Below are 18,323 nucleotides of genomic sequence, written 5' to 3'. Positions count from 1 at the left end.
GTTAACCTTTTACTGCACAGCAACCAAGGATGAAGAAATATTTGCAGGGAATTTGTGCATGCACCAGAAGGATCTATTTCAATAAACTGAACGGACTCCAAGGAAACCAGAGATAATACAGTAAGTCCCCTACATACGAACGAGTTCCGTTCATAAGTCCAACAAAGTTAGCTGAGGTACCCACCTAACACAATCGGCTATATAGTACTGTACTGTAATAGCTTTATAATACTTTCACACAAATAATACATAAAAAACAAACACAAAAAATAAAGAAAACTTTAAAAAATATTTATTTATTTGGCTGCGCTGGGTCTTAGTTGCAGCACACAAGATCTTCGTTGTGGCATGCGGGGTCTTTAGTTGTGGCACTCGGGAATCTTTTAGTTGTGGCATGCAAACTCTTAGTTGCGGCGTGTGGGATCTACTTCCCTGACCAGGGATCGAACCTAGGCCCCCTGCACTGGGAACATGGAGTCTTAGCCATTGGACCACCAGGGAAGTCCATAAAGAAAACTTTTTTTTTTTTTTTTTTTTGCGGTACGTGGGCCTCTCACTGTTGTGGCCTCTCCCGTTGCGGAGCACAGGTTCGGGACGCACAGGCTCAGCGGCCATGGCTCACGGGCCCAGCCGCTCCGCGGCATATGGGATCTTCCCAGACCAGGGCACGAACCTGCATCGGCAGGCGGACTCTCAACCACTGCACCACCAGGGAAGCCCCAACACTAATGGAATTTTAATTACATAAAAGATTAGAGAAAAATGTGTTGTTGGGTGACCTGGCATTCCATTAAAAGTATTGAGTTTCTCTGGGGAAAAGTGGAGAAAAATGTTTTGCTTAGAGCATCCAATGAGATTTTTGAATGAGTGAGTAAAAGGGGAAGAGTCGAGAGTTTCAAAAATGCACAGCCAAGTTTTCCCCTTAGGATGGGCCTCCTTGTCTGGTAGCAGTGACCTGAAGGCAAGCCCGGGCACAAAGGCCAGCTTTGGACTTCCCTTGAGGCAGGGACAAAATGCCCCTTCCCATCTGATCTTTCCCCCTCCCCCACTCAGCGGGCTCTTCCATCTGATTCCTGGGGCCTAAGGCGTCAGATGAGGCCACGTGCAGGAGTCAGCACCCACACCTCGCCCCAGGAGTCTGAGCCCAGGACGCAGGATCCAGCCTGCGAGCCAGGGTGGGACTCCTTGCAGAGGGCTGCAGGGAGGTGCCCACCAGCTCTGAGTGCGCTGGGGACAGAGGCCCTCAGTCTGCTGTGCCTCAGGCTGCAGAGCACAGAGGGGTCTTTGCAAGCCCCACATCCAGAGGGGAGGGAGGCAAGGATGTCAGCCCTGACCCACCCCCAACCCACAAGCCAGCCAGACCAGCATCTGCCTCTGCTGGGAGAAGGGGGCCCAATTGTTCCAGGCTCCTGACAGAGTGAGATCTGGGGCACGCCCACACAGGGGATTATGGTTTCAATGCTGCTAAATCCCCTTGTGGGCAGCCCTGATCCCAGGGGACAAAGGGCCTGTGTTGAGTCTCCCGAGCGGGCTCACAGCCAGCACTGGGCCAGGGTGGACAAGGGGGCAGGGCTCCTCTGAGGGTGGGGCTTCCAGCATAGGTATGCATGTTGTACACGGCTGTGCAGGGTGAGTGCAAGCTCCTGGGTGTAGGGAAAGCTGGGCAAGCGTGTGTGTGTGTGTTAAAGGGTGCATCCACGTGTGAGCCTGTGGTGCACACGTGCATTTTGAACGCATGTGTGTGCATGTGCATCCCTTATAAGCATGCTCATGCACTCTATGAAAATGCACCTCCCGTGTGCTCTCGGGCATGTCCTGTCAACCCTTCCTTGTCCAGGCTGGCAGCCGTTTCTTCCTCCAACTTCCACCCCAGGGACTTCTTCCTGGAGTCCCAGCCCAGACAGACCCTCCTTCTGGGCTCAAACCCTGGCAGCCTGCATCTAGAAGGAAGGCTCAAGAACAGATAGCATTATCAGAAAAAGTGCCCGAGGGTGGGCTCGGACAAGAACACAAGTCCCCTTTGTGATGTCTCTGGGCCCTTTCCTCTAGGAGCTGTGCCTGCCAAGGTCCTAGGCCTCTTCCACCTCCGCCTCCCCCAGGAGGATTCCAGGGCCTCGGGAGGGTTTCTCTGCCCCTCTGCAGCCTATTGGCCCTGCCCTTCCCCAGCCCAGCCTCTGATGCATTCATGGGGCTGAAGGCCTCTGGTGGCTGGGTGAAGGCTCTGGAGGACAATGGGGGCTCTCATCTTTGCAACATGAGTCAGTGGTGGCCTGAGCCCTAGGAGCCTGTCCAGGGAGACCAGTGCATGGCCAGAAGGAGGGGTACGGCTTTCTGGACAAAGCTGCTCTCTGCTCCCTTCTGCCCACTAAAGGCTGGTTGTCAAATGAAGCCCCCAAGCCGCCTGCAGCCACGACCATGGGCAGGGCTGCATCTGTTGCAGGGTAGGGACAGGGATCCTGACTTTGTGGGTGAAGGGCCACGTGTTTCAGGTTTTCTGGGCCATAAAGTCTCTGTCACACCTGACCAGCTCTGCCTTTGCAGCCTGGATGCAGCTCCAGACGATATGCAAATGAATGGGCAATAACACTTGTTTGTGGACAATTACATTGGCATTTCATGAACTGGCCATGAATCACATTCTTCTCCTGAAATTTTTCTAACCATTTAAAAATATAAAAATTACTCTTACCTCACGGATTGTGCAAAAACCAATGGAGGGCCGGACTTGGCCTTTGGACCATAGTGTGCTGACCCCGGCGTAGGGACCTGATGTAAGGAAGGAAGGCGGCAGCTAGACAGGCCTCCACCCTGACCCTAGGCCCCCCCAGCACAGCCATCTCGATGAAGCCAACGCCCCAGTTCCTGGCAGCCAGCACTTCCGAGTGAGGCTGTGAACACACCACACCATGCTCTGCACCCCTTCTCCTTGTAACCACACGGGGGGGGGTTGGTTCAGGACACCGCAGTCTATGCCCAGCCTGTTTCCTGTGGCAGTGCGTCAGCACAGCTGTGGGGTCCATTTCTTCTCCAGGCCTGAGTAGTTCACCGCCACAGCGAGGACACCACCATTCATGAAAACTGTCACCTAGACAGACAGGTCTGTTGTGTCTTATCTTGGGCGATTCCAAAGGCTGCTCAAAGAATAACCTGCATACCTGACCACAGGTGTAAAGCTTTTGTGTTCAGGCCCGTGGATGGAGAAGGATCTCACTGAATTCTCGTAACACCTGTGAGGGGGGTCTATTGCTACCCACATATAACAGAGGGGACAATTGAAGCATACGAGAGTGACATGAGCTCCCCAAAGGGCATGCCTAGGAAGTAGGGAAGTGGGGATTCAGACCCGATCTGGCTCCAGATCCATGCCCACAGTACCCCTATATTGAGGACTGTGACCCCAAGGCTCTTCCCAAAGGTCAGGGAGGCCATGCAGACAGCCTGAGCTCCGTCCAGTCACAGAAAGCCTGGGCTTGCTGTACCAAGAGGGTCCCCAGATCCCCTGCCCTCAAGAAACACCCCATTCCCTCCCAGATCAAGTCTGACCCCTCGGCCTTGCCCAGGAGCTCTGGGGAGAACTGGCCTGGAGAATCACCCTGTCCCCACCCACAGCACCTCTGGTCCTGTGTCATTGCTGCTGGTCATCCCATAGCCCATTCAGCCCAGTTCATCCCCAGCTACACCAGACTCAGCACAAAGGAAAGATCTCAGACGTCTTCCAGTGACAGGCCATGGAGGGCCAGTGCCTGGGGTGTCTCTACCACCTGGCACCAGGCACTCAGAACTGGACTGTCCACTTCGGCTGTCTAAGGGCCAGAGGGGAAAGGCCAGGGAACCCAGGGCTCTGCCCAAGCATGAATAAGGCCCTGGACCAGGTTCTGCACGAGGTAGGAGTCCTGGGCCCCATGAAGCTACTGGGGGCAGCTGCCCCGAAGCACCCCTGTGGGGTTGAACCCCGTTTGGTCAAGCTGGAAAGGGCTCTCAGGAAACCTCCCCCACCTCCAAAGTCAAGGTCAAGTGCAGGTACCCAGGAGAGAGACCCACAGTGCTTGTCACTGTTTCATTTTGTTTGTGTAGGCCACAGGGCCAAGACAGTAAACACAGCACATCCGGGATCCTCCCCCTGGATGGCTCTGGGGATTCCTCCAGGAAGAGCCCCCACTTCCCAGCTCCTTTCTGTCCCCCTGGTGGCCCCTTTGTTCCTTCATTCTGGAGGGGGGCCCATAGGGCCCAGGAGGGTATAAAGGGCCAGGTGGAGGGCGCCCAGGTACAACAAGACTCCCCAGTGCCAGGACTGGACCACAAGACTCTCCAGGCCAGGTAAGACAGTGCCCCCTGCCATGGATGGGCCAACGAGATCGGGTGGGACCCATCTCTGAGAGTCAGATGGCCTGTTCTCTTCTCTCCAGGAGGCCTTCACTCGCCAGCCAGAAGCCATGCTGCTATGGCTGACCCTCACCCTTCTGTGGAGCCCCACCTGCTGGGCAGGGCGTAAGTCTGGCTGGGTCTCTCCCCTCCAGCCCATCCCCCTAGAGGCCACCCTCACCTCCCTCCATCCAGGACCTGGGGTCTGGGCCCAGCCCTTCTCACAGACTAACTCTAGTCTCAGGCGTGTCCCATTGTCTGGAGGGGGTACACCCTCTTCTGGGCAGAAATAACCAACATGTCCCTGTGTAGTTTTTTTCTTTTATCCCACCTGGTTCTTCATCTAATAGAGATGTACGGGCCCGGAGGAGGATGGCATTTCAGTACCTTTAAAGACTATGAAAATGAAATCACTGGGATTCGAGTGTTTGTAGGTGCTATCGGCATATTTAAGAGGTGAGTAGGAGCAGGACCATGGAGCCCCTTGCTGTGTCCCAACTCCTGCCCCAGTCTTGGGAACAGGGGTAGTGGGGCTTAGAGCCCCTTCTCCCAACACCCTCACTGGGTTCCTGATGACCCTAGGAGTTCAGTTGAGTCCTTGGAGTCCTGGAGCCACCAGTCATCACCTTTTTTTTGTCCCTTTTCCTCTGCTGCTTCCTCTCCTGCACACCAGCTCTACTCCCTTCTCTCTCCTCCTGCAAGTCCGGCCTCTGCTTCCTGGGTTGATCTAAAGGGAAGGGTAGATGATGCTTCTCCCTACTTTGTCCTTTCAACCCAAACTCAACCATAAATGGTCTCTCAGTTTGAGAATACCTGATGGGAAAAGCAGGAGAAAGGTCTGCCCAGTTTAGGGTCAAAGAGAAAATGAAGTGAGGGTCAGAGTGCACCACTGATTGAATACAAGAAGTATATAGAGGCAGCAAGCCCAGGGTCTTCCACTAATGATGGGGTGGGGGCGTTGCTCAAGGTCTGGGGTGGATCTTTGCTCTGCATTTACTGGGTCCCAGGGACCTGGGAGAGGGAATGGGCCAGAGCTGCAGACACTAAAGGAGACAGAATGTGGGTGGGGCCAGATGAGGAGGGGAGGCTCTGGGACAGGCACCAAGGTCGGGGAAGGTCACAGATAAGAGTCACCTACTTCTCAGGCCTGCCACCTGGACTTGTTGGAGTGATTGGGGCTCCAAAACCTGGGCCCAGGGACAGCTCCCTGCTCTGAGTCATGACAGTAGCTGGCACCTCCTGAGCATCATGGTGACTGGGTACCTTGTGGAGCTCTCCTGATGGAAGGTCTCAGTGACTGCTCCCCCAATCACTCCCACTTTGCAGATGAGCACACTGAGGCCTGGAGTTGCTAGGTAGCAAGCCCAAAATCACAGAACTTGAAAGTGGCAAAGCAGGGGATTGAGATCAGGAAGCCTGTTTCAGGCACCCAAAGTCACGTGCTCAGGGACTTATGCTGCAGTGACAGGGCTGTCCTTCTTGCTGGTGACCAGGGGATAAAGGACCTGGGGGTGGTGAGTCACCTGGATCCCAGGCCTTCAAAGCTCCCCCTTCCTCCCAGTATCCAGGTGAGGTTTGGATCCCCTGGAGTGAAAAATATGGAGTCTCAGGTGCGAAGCCCCAGGAATGCCTCCTGCTGCCAGGTTAACACATTATAGGAATCTACGGCTCCTACAAGCTTTTCCTCCAGCACCTGGTCATATACACCGACTTTGAGTGCTGGAGAGGAAGCACTCTCCACACTTGGAGAGGAAGGTGGCAGGACCTTTTTTGACTCCCCAGGTAACAGTAAGGAGGTGCTCACTGGAATCTTTGAGCATTACAGGCTCCTGGGCATTTCCAGTATCGGCTTTGAGTGGGATTATCCTCTAGTAACCTTGAACTCTGTTCCACCAGATAGCACCACAACCTAAAAGAAATGAGTGCTCCTGGGTCTCCAGGGCTGGGACCTGGGTTACCCTGCTGAGCCCATCTGGCTGGTGGTGGGCTTCATGCACAAGGGAGTCTGAGTTGAGACTCTGAATCAGAATCCATCAATAAATCAAGCTTCTGAAGCAACAAGGCGTCCAGGCATGGTCCTTGAGTCTGGGATAGAACACAGCCTTCTGAGCTTGTGGGGAATGAGGCCTCCGAGGCGGAGCTCACTGAGCAGAGCTGCAGGACGAGGCAGGAGGTGGGTCTGACACCCCAGACCTCGGTGATTTTGCCCAGGATGCTGGGCCTGCCCGTGCAGACCCCAGGCAGATCCCATAATCTATGAGGATTCCTGGCTCCGAGGATGCCCCATCCCCCACTCCCTGCTACAAGCTCATCCAGGTGGCCTGTGCTGCCCAGGCTCAATTCCAGGCTTCTCTGAGTGTGCAAAGGGCTTCAGGGAAACCATTCATTCATACACTAATTCACTCACTCAGCATACATTTGCCAAGGCCTGGTCCACAACAGGCTCCCTGGACACCAGAGAAATTAAGAGGCCAGCTATCCAGCTGGGGACACCCGATGGGGGACAGGTGCAGAAGCAGATGGAGGCAGTTGGTTACTGCATCTGAACTGATAGGGACAGGTGTAGCGCCTTGTGTAGCACATGCCCAGTGATGGGGTAGGCTTCAGGGAAGCCTTTCTGGAGGAGGCAATATCTGAGCTAAGTCCTAAAGGCTGAGTGAGAACTGGCCAGGTGGGGACAAGGGGAGGGGGGCATTGCAGACCAAGAGATCAACATGGGCAAAGGCCAGAACCAGGGGTAGTCAAGCACAGCACTCCTTGAAGAGTGGTCATTTGTTATAGCTTAAAGGAAAACTAAAGCAGACCCCAGGCCTTTCACATTCTATCAAATGCATCCATCAAACTGCAACAGCCAAACACTCAGCCACGGTGTAAAGCGCCAGGCCCTGTCCCACCTCAGCTCCCTGCCCCAGCAGCCCTAGAAGGACAGGACGTCTATTGTCCCCATTTGCAAAAGGAGGAAACGGAGGCCCAGAGAGCACAGTGGCTCGGCCTGTCACACAGCACTAAGTGGCAGAGTCGGGATTCAGGTTGAGGAAGTCTGGCTGCAAAGTCTGGGCTCAGAACCGCAAAAGTTTCCTAACGGATCCTCATGTCTCTTTGTGATACTCACTGACATGTTCCTCTTCTCTAATTCTAATTTTACATGCTGGTTGAGAGTCACTTAGTGGTTCTTAACCTGGAGTCTGTGGGAAAATTCAGGAATCCTTGAACTCGGATCAGGAAAAAAGCACTGATATTTTCATTGTCTTCTACTGGAAATTTCATGTTTCCATTGGTAGAAGGGACCTGGGACCCCTCTTTAACAGCGCCTGTGCCTCTTCATATCAATTAGAGTTGTCCCAGATAGCTTGAAATTCACACTCAGCACTGCTTCCAAATTATGGGTGTTTGTGTTTTGCTTTTTCCTTTTTTTTTAAACTTTGGCCACGCCCCACTTGCAATGCAGGATGGTTCCCCGACCCCAGGGATCGAACCCTGGCCTCTGCAGTAAAAGCACCTAATCCTAACCACTAGGCCACCAGGGAACCCCCAGATTTGCCTTTTACTGAATCAATAATAAAAGCACAGGTGTTCATAGGACACTTGTAAGGCACGTTTTAACAGGTGTATCTGCAGCTGCTTTGCGGGACGTTCTTTTCTTCTTGTGTCAGGGGAAGGCAGAAGGAGGGAACCAGAAAGGGCAGCAAAACTCATAATAGAGATTTTCCAGTCTTAGGCTTGGTTAAGGGGAATCTCCAGCTCTTTGTCTGCGCTGTGCTGAGTATGGTCTTTGCTGAGGGCTTAGCAGGCTGGCAGCTCTTCTACATTTCCTCTTCCCCAGGTGGGCTCCCCACTTGTCACAAGGGGTCGAATAGGTGAAAGCCTGTCCTCCTGTGTGGTCCCTTGGGGAGATGGGTTGGATTGTGCTGAGCTCTGCATGTGCCCATTAGCTGGGGGACGTTTGCAAGAACCAGGGACAGGGAATGGGGCTGAACGCTGGCTGGGAAGAGGCCGAGGAGCCAGGGGTGCCTGGAGCTCAGCAGGGGTCTCCGTGGATCAGGGGCAATGGGGTGTGGCAATGATTGCCTGACTCGGGACTTGTCACTGGGGTCCTGCCTGGCCTTGGCCACCATCTCCCCTAGTGACCTCAGGCAAGGTGCGGAACCTCTCCGAGGCTGCTGCTTCAGATACAGTGGGAATAAAGCAGTGATGTGATGTCACCAGGATCAGGACACTAGTCTGGAGGCCTGATCCGAGTGATGCTCCCCCAGCAGTGTTATCCCGCAAGTCCTTCGATGGGGCAGTGGGATTAGACTTTTAATTTACTTAGAAGAGCACAAGCAACTCCACCTAAATGAGGGAAGGGTGGGGCCCTGTCTCCCACTTTCTCCGCAGCCGGCCTTCTGTTCCGTGCAGTTGCTTCTGTGTCTTCAACCCCTTGGGGGTCGCCTAGGGCAGAGCCTGCCTGATTTCTTCCTCCTCACATACCCAGGCTCTGTGCCTCTTGGGTGTTTCACAGCAAACATCAGTCCTGGAGTCGGGGGGGGGGGGTTGGAGGGGGGAGTGTGCGGCCGGAAAGTCCGCCTCCCTCCCAGCATCCGGCTGAGGTTTAGGGCGCACTGGAGCCCGCGGTAAGGAGCCCCCAGCGGTAGCGGGCCGGAGTCCCTGCGGTAGACGCGCTAGAGGGTCACCCGGGCGGCCTGCATCCGGCGTCTGCGCTGCGGCACCAGCAGGAGGCGCCAGGCCACCATCGGGTACCGCGCGGGGCTGCGGTTCAGCGCCCGCCCTCCCGCCTCCCGGCTGCCACTCCCGTCCGCCGACGGCCAGCACCTGCTCCACTGCCTTTCGGGAATCGGCTTCAAGTGGGGATTTGGCCCCGAGAAGCCGTCCGCCCAGTCGGCCCGCCGCGGTGACCAGAGAGCTGATGACCCGCGCGGGGAAGCAGGACCCAGCGAGGCCCAGTGCGGTCCTGAGCCGGTCTCGGGTCCCACCACGCCCTGCTTCCTCGCGGCCAGGTGGTCAGGACCAGAGGCCAGGTGACCCCGAGCTGGTACCAATCGGCAAGGCCAGAGTGATGCTGAATGCCCGTGTTGAAGAAAGGTTCTGCACACACGTGAGCCCGCCTGATTCTTGCCCCCAAGGGGAGTGGCTCCAGGCGCCCCCAAGCTCCCTGGGCCCGCGCACTATGCGAGCCTTATATTCTGATGACCGGAGGTTCTGAGAACAGCGTCTCAGGACGCTGTCTCCACCACGCGTGACTCCGTGGGGCCCGGGCAGGGCTTGGCCCGGAGGACACCTCAGTGTTTGCAGTGGGAATGATGAAGGAATTCCCAAGAACCGGCTCCCAAATAAGGATGAACCGTGCCCAGGAAGGTGCTTCGCAATTAGTCCCCACAACAGCCCCTGAGCTGGCGCCACGCCTGCTCCGGCCCCTCCCTCCCCTCCTCCCCCCACCCGCTCCTCTTCCGGCTCTCCTCCAAATGCTCCTCTTCTCCTACCTTCCCCAGTCTAAGGCAGTGACTGCTGTGGGGATCAGTGCTGTCACTCTTCCCATCAACACTGTCCCATTCTGACCCTCGTTGTTGCCAACCAGGAAGCACTGGGAGGCGACCCGCTCCCAGCTGCCAGCCCCAGGAAAGGTGGGCCCCAGAAAAGGAGTGGAGTCTCCTCAGTACTGGAAACATTTCCCTTTTAGCAAGCCAGGGGCAAGGAATTAATTATGCAACAGAAAGGAACTGGTTCCAGAGTGCTGCTTGTGAAAACTGCTTTCTGTTGCAATGTTTTGTGTACGTGTGTGAGTAATTCTCCTGTGACTTGATTTATTCCTGCAACAGGGGTGGATGGATGGATGGAAGGATGGACTGAAGGAGCAGTAGCATCCATCCTGCACCCATGTGGGGCCAGGCCTAACGCCAGACGGTTTCACAATTGTTCTCTCATTTAGTCCTCACAACACCTCTCAGGTGGGTGTTAACATCCTATCTTTACAGATGAGGGAACCCAGGCTGAGAGAATTGTTGTAATTTACCCAGTGGTTGTGGAATTTAAACCTACTATCGCTCTGCCCCCCCCACCCCCGCTCCCCTGTTCAGATGTCCATCCAGTGCCCATCTGGGTGCCATCTGGGGGGAGAGATGTCCTTTCCTGAGTGTCCCCACACACTTCAAAACTCACACAGCAGGCAGTCTCCTTGCAGGTTTCTTTCCGCTGCTCTGGGAACTCGGGGCCCAGAACTTACAGGGACTTTGGCAGAGCCGGCCTGGCCCCTGTGATCTCCTTCTCAGTGGTTCTACAAAAGTTAAGAAACCGGGCACATGTCAAACCTGAGCCCTGGGGTCCAGGCTGACGGAGGGACGGTTTATCCTGGGCTTGGATCCTGCTCTTCATCTGGCCTTTGGTCAGAAGTCAGCCTGTCAGCCTTCGGAACATCTGCATACATTCTAACCTCTTCCTTATCCACGTCCTGGCTGAGCCATGGAGGGTCGTTTGTTTGGGGGCTGTGAATTGTTTCTTCTCCACACACTGAACTCCCAGCCCCTAACCTGTCCCTGGACAGTGTCACTAGTCCCAGGCCCACCAGAGGCCCACCAGGGTGCAGGGACCACCGGCCAGCCATCAGGGGGCCCTTGAGAGACATTCAGCCGTGCAGCCAGGGTGGTTGGGCAGCCAGATGCTGAGAGGAGCTGCTGGAGGTGGGGCAGCTCCTCCACTCCACCCCACCCCCAAGAGGCCCCAAGAGAACCCTCTCTGTCTGTTGCACCAAGCCGGGGTTGGGGTGGAGTTTTATGAGCACAAGTGTCAGTCTTCCAGATCCTCTGCAAACACCCTCTGGAAGTGGCCAGGGAAACAGATGACAAAGGGGCTGGTGTGTGTATCACAACCAAGGTCAGCCTGCAAGGTCTCCGTGGGTTTTGCTCTTGGTTCAGGCTCCTTCCTCCTCACTCACCATCGGCACAAGTGGGAGGTGGGGTGGGGGGAGGAGGCACCCCTGGCTGGGGGAACTGAACCGTTTCTGCTGTCTTTTGCCAGCAAATGTGGGGCTCTCTGAGGAACACACACACAGACAGATCACATACACACATGACACACACGCAGATACACCCAAACACAGACACGTACAGAATGTACACAGACACATAAACACACACACACACATGTACACAAACATATAGATGCATAGAGACATATACAGACACACACAGATACATACACAAATACAGACACACACGCAAACATATACACACAGAAACATAAATGTGAACATACACATGAGGCGTTTTGCTTAAGTGAAGGACCAGCTATTCCAGGAGTCACGATGCACCAGAGTCACTTTGAGCTCTGGAGCCTCAAGCACCTGGGCTGTCACCTTCAAATCCCCAGTTTGAGGTCCATTTTTTCTGTGTCACCTCCAAGCCTCCTGAATTGCAAATCCCACCAGAAGGGTGAGTCTGGACTGCATCACTCAGAGTTCACAGGGCCCCAAGCAAGAGTAAGGCCACCGGCTCAAGCAGGGGCACAGCGTGGAACCCAGAGGTGCTTGAGGGAGACTTTGCCAGTGTTCCCCATCCAGTCTGTATAGGTTGGCACATGGGTGTAGACACCAGGCTGGTATGGCCCAACGCAGCCTGATTCCCAGCTTACAGTCCCAACTGGGATCCAAGCATCATAGATGGAACAGAGCAGTGGCCCCCCCAGTCACCCCAGGGACAGGGAGGGCAGGAGCCGAGCATGAGGCCTTCCGGAGCCCATGGGCCTGCGCACCCTCTGCTGAGGTCACAGGGGCTGGGCAAGGATGCTGCTCCCTGTGGATGCTGGGGTGTGGGGGTGGGGACCGAGTGGGGACACGAAGAACCTGGAGGGGGGATGGAAGCCACCGTCACCTCGCAGGAGTCTTTTTTCCCATCACAAAGAGGCACAGAACATGTCATACTGGATGAGGCCCTTCCTGGGGAGGCTGGGCTATCCTAGGTGCTCACCTGCTAGTACGTCTCCCAAACCCAGATGGGCCCAGCCACCGCCGGGAGGACCCACGCTAGGACTGGATCTCCTGCGCCTCTGCCCACCCAGCTCCTCCCGCCTCCCAGAACCAGGAGGCAGGGGCTGGGGCAGTAAATTCAAGCCCCAGGCATCTGCCTGGGAACTGAGGGCCCTACTAATCTCACAGCCTCTCAGCCTCAACTGCACTGGCTCCGCCACGGGCAGAATCCAGGACACTGGCCCAAGGCCCCCAAGTCCTATGCAGGTCCCTGTGGTGAGAGGGCTCAGGGAGTCTAACTGCACCAGGAATCTGTCCCCTGGGCCACCCCTGCCCGTGGTCGAGGGTGGACAAGGAGACTGTTCACAGACACGGAGGTCAAGTTGGGATGGGAAAGGGAGGGAGCGACCCACCTGCCTCAACACAGTAGAGCTGGGATCCGAACACCCAGGAGGCGCTGATGATCCCACATGCCAGCTTCCGGGGATGATGGCGCTGGGAGTGTCCCCACTATGTCAGCACCAGGGTCTGTGTCCCCCAGGTGAGCCTCGGCCGCCCCTGCCCTCCAGGAGACTCTGCAAGACCAGCAGGGAAGTAGCAGTGTGGGATGCCCTCCATGGAGCCCCGAGCTCTGGGCGAGCCCGCCGCCCAGCAGGGCTGAGGGGCCGCCCTCACTCGTGCTGCAACGGCAGCAACAACCACTACCACAACCCAGTGAGAGTGGAGACAGCACCCACAGTGACCACAGCAAAAGCAGCAGCAGCAGCAGTAACAAAAACAACACACAATCACGTGAGTCAGGGCATCCGTTTAGCTTCCTGCTCACACAGACCCTGAGTCCCACATCCAGAGCCGGGTGTAGAGATGCCCCTTCACTCTTGCTGGAGACGCCGTCCTGTTTAGTAAAGCACAGCTGTTCCAAAGCACACGATCAATCAATCAATAAAGACCTAGGAGGGAACAGACGCAGGTGCTGCCTCTGCAGCTAAGGAGCCCGTGGCCGCCCTCCACCCACCCCACTCACCCGAGGAAGCAGTAACGCCCAGGGCGCCCAGCTGAGGGGGGTGAGGGAGCCCCCACCCACGTGCCCCTTGAGGCCATCCTCAGCTCACCTGCTGCAGCCACATTCTTTCCTGGGCCCCTTGGTCTCCCACAATCTTCCCGGCATCCCTGGATAGGCCCCACCCCGGGAGAGACCGGCAGGTGGGGACGGGGCCCAGCCTCAGCCATCACATGTGTCCCCTCCTCTCAGTTTCTACTCCAGCACCTCCTACGCACACCCCACTGGCCCTGGACCCTTGGCTGGGACGTCCAGGGCTGGGCCAACCTGGAGGCAGCACATCCTTGAGGGCCCCTAGGAAAGACAGACCAGGGAGGCAGGGTCACCATTCTGGTCATAAAGTCAGCCCGCTCTGTTAGACCAGGAGTGCAAGACCAGGGCGAATCCCAATTCTCCTTCTGGTCTGGGGGAGGCCACCCCAGATGGAAGGGGCTTCCGGGTCTCCTCCTTGATTCTTCCTCCTCCCACCTCCCCAGGAGGCTCGCTGGCCCCCAGGGCCAGGCCTCTGCCCCTTGGCCCTGTCCCAGCCAACCAGAAATCTCCCTGGAGGATGACAGAAGCAAGAGACCCAGGCCCCACAGGAGAGCAGAGGGGCCAGTGGCGGGGCAGGGCAGCGGTCAACAGATGCAGCAGCAGAAACAGGCAGAGGCCTGGCCAGCCGCATGACTCTCCACCTGCAGACACTGTTTGAGGGTCAGCATCCTTGGATGGCACCCGAGGGATGGTTGGTGGGTCCCTCACCGATGGCAGTCACCCGGAGCCCTGGCTGGGCAGGACCTGGCCCGCTCCTCGCTGGCAGTCCTCTCGGACTCCTGCCCTGCCCCTTCCAGGGAGACAGCTGAGAGGAGGCCGGGTACCACAGGGCCCATCTGAGGCCAGTCCCTCCTAGGATCCAGGGTCGGTGGAGCTGGTCGGGCCTCCCCAGACTGAGATGTGAAAGCCACGTCATCCAGCAGGCAGCCCATCACCTCCTGTGTCCAGGAGACCTGGGGTCCCTACTCGCTGCTAAGGGATGGCCACCTGGCCTCCCTGTCCCACCCAGGGCACACGATGTCTCCCTGTGGACCGGCCACCTCCTGACTCCCTTCTTCCCAGAGGAAACTGCAGCTCACGGAGAGTAGAAATCTCTAGGTTCATGGTTAATCCACAGCAAAGCCTTCACTTTTCATTTGTGGAGTAGGACAAGGCAAGTTGAATTTAGTGAGTTTGACATTATTAGAATTTCTCTGATGATTAGGGACAGTCCCCACTGGGTCAGTTAGCAGAAATTAAACCCAAGGACCCCAAAGGCAAATCTCCTGAGTGATGTGCATCAATGGCAATATCTAAGGGTTGGAGCTCAGCAGGTGGCTGAGGCTAGATGCTCCTTTGAACATAGCCACCTGGGTGCTCTGCTCGTGGGAAGGGTGACTGGTCTCTGAGTGCAACCTGTAAGACCTGCAAACTTAGACCTCACGTGCAAACCAGGGCGGGCTGGCAGTGAGCTTGCATATAGTGTAAGCAGGGCGAGGGGGAGGGCAGTGTGAGTCAGACTGCAGGCAGGAGGTGTGTTCATCGGCGTCCCCACTTGACCTTGACCCAAGCAGTGGAACCGAATTGAAGGAATAACACGACTTTCCAGTTCTCATAGGACTCCTCCCTACAGACCGAGTCAACCTGTAGGATTCTTGGATAATTTCTGGGCAGAATGGGGTGGCCTCAAGAAAGAATAGACTTCTGCTAAGGAGAGAACTCAGTGCTTGAGTGAATAATTAGAAAAACAAAAGAGATGTGTCCACATTGTCCACCAAACTGGTGACATAGACCATACTCATTACCATTACCATTAACTCAAGAAACATTTACTAACATTTTTTTTTTCCAGGACCGTTTTCTGGACACTGACTGTATCATGCTGGATAAGGTAAAGGTCTCACCTTTCATAAGCTCAGAATATTTCCTGGGAAAGATAACTGAGTAAATAGACAGTAATAAGAGAACATGACAAATGCAGGGACAGAGGTTTACCTTCTGGTTATGTGTGTTAGGGAGGGGATGATAAACAAGGAACAAATGAAATAAATTGTATATATTAAATAGTAATAAATGTGCTGGAAAAAGAGAAAGCAAGGAAAGGAGCAAGAGTGGAGGGAAGGAACATTGTAAACAAGATGATGACATGGTGACATTTGAGTAGAGATTTGTAGGAAGGGAGGGAGTGGCCATGCAGTCCTGCAGGGGAAGAGGAAACCCTAGGTGCAAAGGCCCTGAGGCAGGAGCATGCCTGCTGTGTTCCCAAACACAGCTGGGAAGCCAGAGAGGCTGGAGCCCCACAAACAAGGAGGAGAGAGATGAGAAGGGAGGCTGGAAAGATGACATCATTTACTCTGAGTAGGGTTTGGAATAGAATGACAGGATCTGACTTAGGTTTTAAGGATCTGACTTAGGTTTTAAGAGAACCACTCTGGCTGCTGTGCTGAGAACAGCCTGGTGGGAACAACAGCCGAAGCAGTGGGACCAGTTAGGAGGCCATGACAGAAATCTGGGATAAAGAGGAAAGTCGCTTGGGATGGCATGGGAAAGAAGTGGCCAGATCTGGACATATTTTGGAGATAGGATAGAACTCACAGGATGTGCTGATGGCTTGAACTTAGAGAATGAGAGGAAGAGAGGCGTAAGGAAGATGCCACAGTTTTGTGTTGTTGGGGTTTTTAAAATCAGTTTTATGGAGGTATAGTTTACACAGAGTAAATTTCACCATTTTTAATAAATTATAGTCCTATGAGTTTTGATAAATGCATCCAGTTATGTAACCATTACCACAATCAAGATATAAAGCCAGTTCCATCACTATTAAAAAATCCCCCTATGCCCCTTTGGGGGCAATCCTTTCCCCACCCCAGCCCCTAGCAACCACCCGTCTGCTCTCTGTCCCTATAGATTTGCCTTTTCAACAGTGTCATATAAATGGAATCATGGTGTGGAGCCTTTGGAGTTCAGCTTTCTCCCCTCGGCATCATGTGCTTAAGGTTCACCATGTTGTGGGGCTTCCCTGGTGGCGCAGTGGTTAAGAATCTGCCTGCCAGTGCAGGGGACACAGGTTCAATCCCTGGTCTGGGAAGATCCTACATGCCACGGAGCAACTAAGCCTGTGTGCCACAACTACTGAAGCCCGCTCACCTAGAGCCCGTGCATCGCAGCAACAGAAGCCACCACAATGAGAAGCCTGCACACCGCAACGAAGAGTAGCCCCTGCTTGCCACTAGAGAAAGCCCGTGCGTAGCAACAAAGACCCAACGCAGACAAAGATAAAAGAGGGATTTCCCTGGTGGTGAAGTGGTTAAGAATCCGCCTGCCAACGCAGGCGACATGGGTTGGATCCCTGGTCCAGGAAGATCCCAAATGCCACAGAGCAACTAGGCCCTTGCGCCACAACTACTGAGACTGGCTCTAGAGCCTGAGAGCCACAACTACTGAGCCCGCATGCCACAACTACTGAAGCCTGTGCACCTAGAGTCCATGCTCTGCAACAAGAGAAGCCACCGCAATGAGAAGCCCATGCACCACAACGAAGAGTAGCCCCCGCTCACCACAAATAGAGAAAGCCCGTGCGGAGCAACGAAGACCCAACCCAGCCAAAAATAAATAAATAAATAATTTAAAAATAAATAAATAAATTTATAAATAAAGATTAAAAAAAAAAGATTCACCATGTTGTGTATAGTTTGTTCATTTTTGTTGCTAAGTAGAATTCTACTGAACGGATGGACCACAGTTTGCTTATCCATTCACCAGCTGAAGAAACATTTGGGTTGTTTCCAATTTTTACCAATTCTGAATAAAGCTGTTATAAATATCTGCATACAGATTTTGTAAGAATATGTTCTCTTCTCTCTTGGATCAATCTTAGGAGTAGGATTGCTGCATGGATGTTCAACATTACACGAAACAGTCAGCATGTTTTCCACAGGGGCAGTACCAGTTTGCACTCCCACCAGCAACATGTGAGCGTTCCAGGAGCTCTGCATCCTTGCCAACACTTGGTGTTGTCAGTACTCCAAGGTTCCCAAACTGAGCAGTTGGAAGGAAGGACAGCTGCTTTGTGCTGAGATGGAAATTCTGCCAGTGGAGCAAGTTTGAGAGGGAATACTGAGATTCATTTGGGGTCACCTTAAGGATGAGATGTCTATATGATATTTACAAGGGGGTGTTGATTAGTTGAGTGGACATGCAGGGAGAGAACTCTGGAGTCACCTCTATGGATAGTGTGTAGAGCTATGACACCAGATGCTATCACCCATGGATACAAGTAGGTGAAGGAGGAGAGAAGTCCCAGATATGATGTTGGGGCATCAATCACACAGAGGTTGGGGAAATGAGGAAGAACCAGCAAAATAGACTATGTTCTGTGAAAGTGATTATTCCCCCCTCAGTAAGAATTGAGACAACTGTGTCCCTGAAAACTGGTATTTGTCCTGGTTTGCCTGTGTGTGATTGTTTAGTAGCTGCCAACAGGAAATCAGACCCACAGGCCCATTGCGTCAAGGCCAAGTGGTGAGGCAGATGAACACAGCCCCCACAGTCTGACACACACCACCTTCCCGCATGCCCTGGTTACGCTCTTACTCACTAGCTGCCTGCCAGTCTGCCTGGTGTCATCATGTGAGGTCTAAGGTTGCAGACCTTGAAGGTCATACTCACAGGCCCAGTCATCTTTCCCATGAGCGACTTTGTGATACTATGAGCACAACGACCTGGGCACAGGTAGCAAAGTTTGGCTTGGAGCTGGGAAATCCATTGTCTCCACCTTCGCGTAGAATTCCACACTCCCCAGCCAGTCTGGGGAGCTTGGGGAGCTTGTGCCCTTGGTGAGGAGACTGGTGAACTCATTAGGGCACCATCAATGGGGTCATGGTGAGACTCCTTCAGATGCCTCCCCGGGCAGTAGCACTGACTGGGAGACTT

General features: G+C 54.5%; 2 protein-coding genes across 4 annotated transcripts; both read left to right on the top strand.

Annotated features, from left to right (window-relative positions):
* Nucleotides 1-4,044: 4,044 nt before the first annotated feature.
* Nucleotides 4,045-6,306, top strand: ZG16B (zymogen granule protein 16B). Its single transcript, XM_033429447.2, is given in 5 exon segments — nucleotides 4,045-4,488; nucleotides 4,713-4,818; nucleotides 5,924-5,943; nucleotides 5,946-6,097; nucleotides 6,099-6,306. Coding segments are annotated over 5 exon segments (510 nt in total). The 5' UTR covers nucleotides 4,045-4,433; the 3' UTR covers nucleotides 6,276-6,306.
* Nucleotides 6,307-8,954: 2,648 nt separating this feature from the next.
* On the top strand, nucleotides 8,955-16,961 carry LOC117201496 (uncharacterized). Of its 3 annotated transcripts, none has more exons than XM_033429063.2 (3): nucleotides 8,955-9,457; nucleotides 10,179-13,111; nucleotides 15,244-16,961. In XM_033429063.2, the coding sequence occupies exons 2-3, from the start codon at nucleotides 12,137-12,139 to the stop codon at nucleotides 15,337-15,339; spliced, it is 1,071 nt and encodes a 356-aa protein (XP_033284954.2). In that variant the 5' UTR covers nucleotides 8,955-9,457; nucleotides 10,179-12,136; the 3' UTR covers nucleotides 15,340-16,961. The 3 variants fall into 3 exon arrangements, with proteins under 3 accessions (XP_033284954.2, XP_033284955.2, XP_033284953.2); XM_033429064.2 differs by having other exon boundaries at nucleotides 8,956-13,111; nucleotides 15,244-15,282; nucleotides 16,299-16,961; XM_033429062.2 differs by having other exon boundaries at nucleotides 8,956-13,111.
* Nucleotides 16,962-18,323: the final 1,362 nt, after the last annotated feature.

This window comes from Orcinus orca, chromosome 16 (assembly GCF_937001465.1).
Source record: "Orcinus orca chromosome 16, mOrcOrc1.1, whole genome shotgun sequence".
Classification (NCBI taxonomy): Eukaryota; Metazoa; Chordata; class Mammalia; order Artiodactyla; family Delphinidae; genus Orcinus; species Orcinus orca.
Note: the sequence above shows the minus strand (reverse complement) of the source record. Positions and strands in the feature narration are given on the sequence as shown.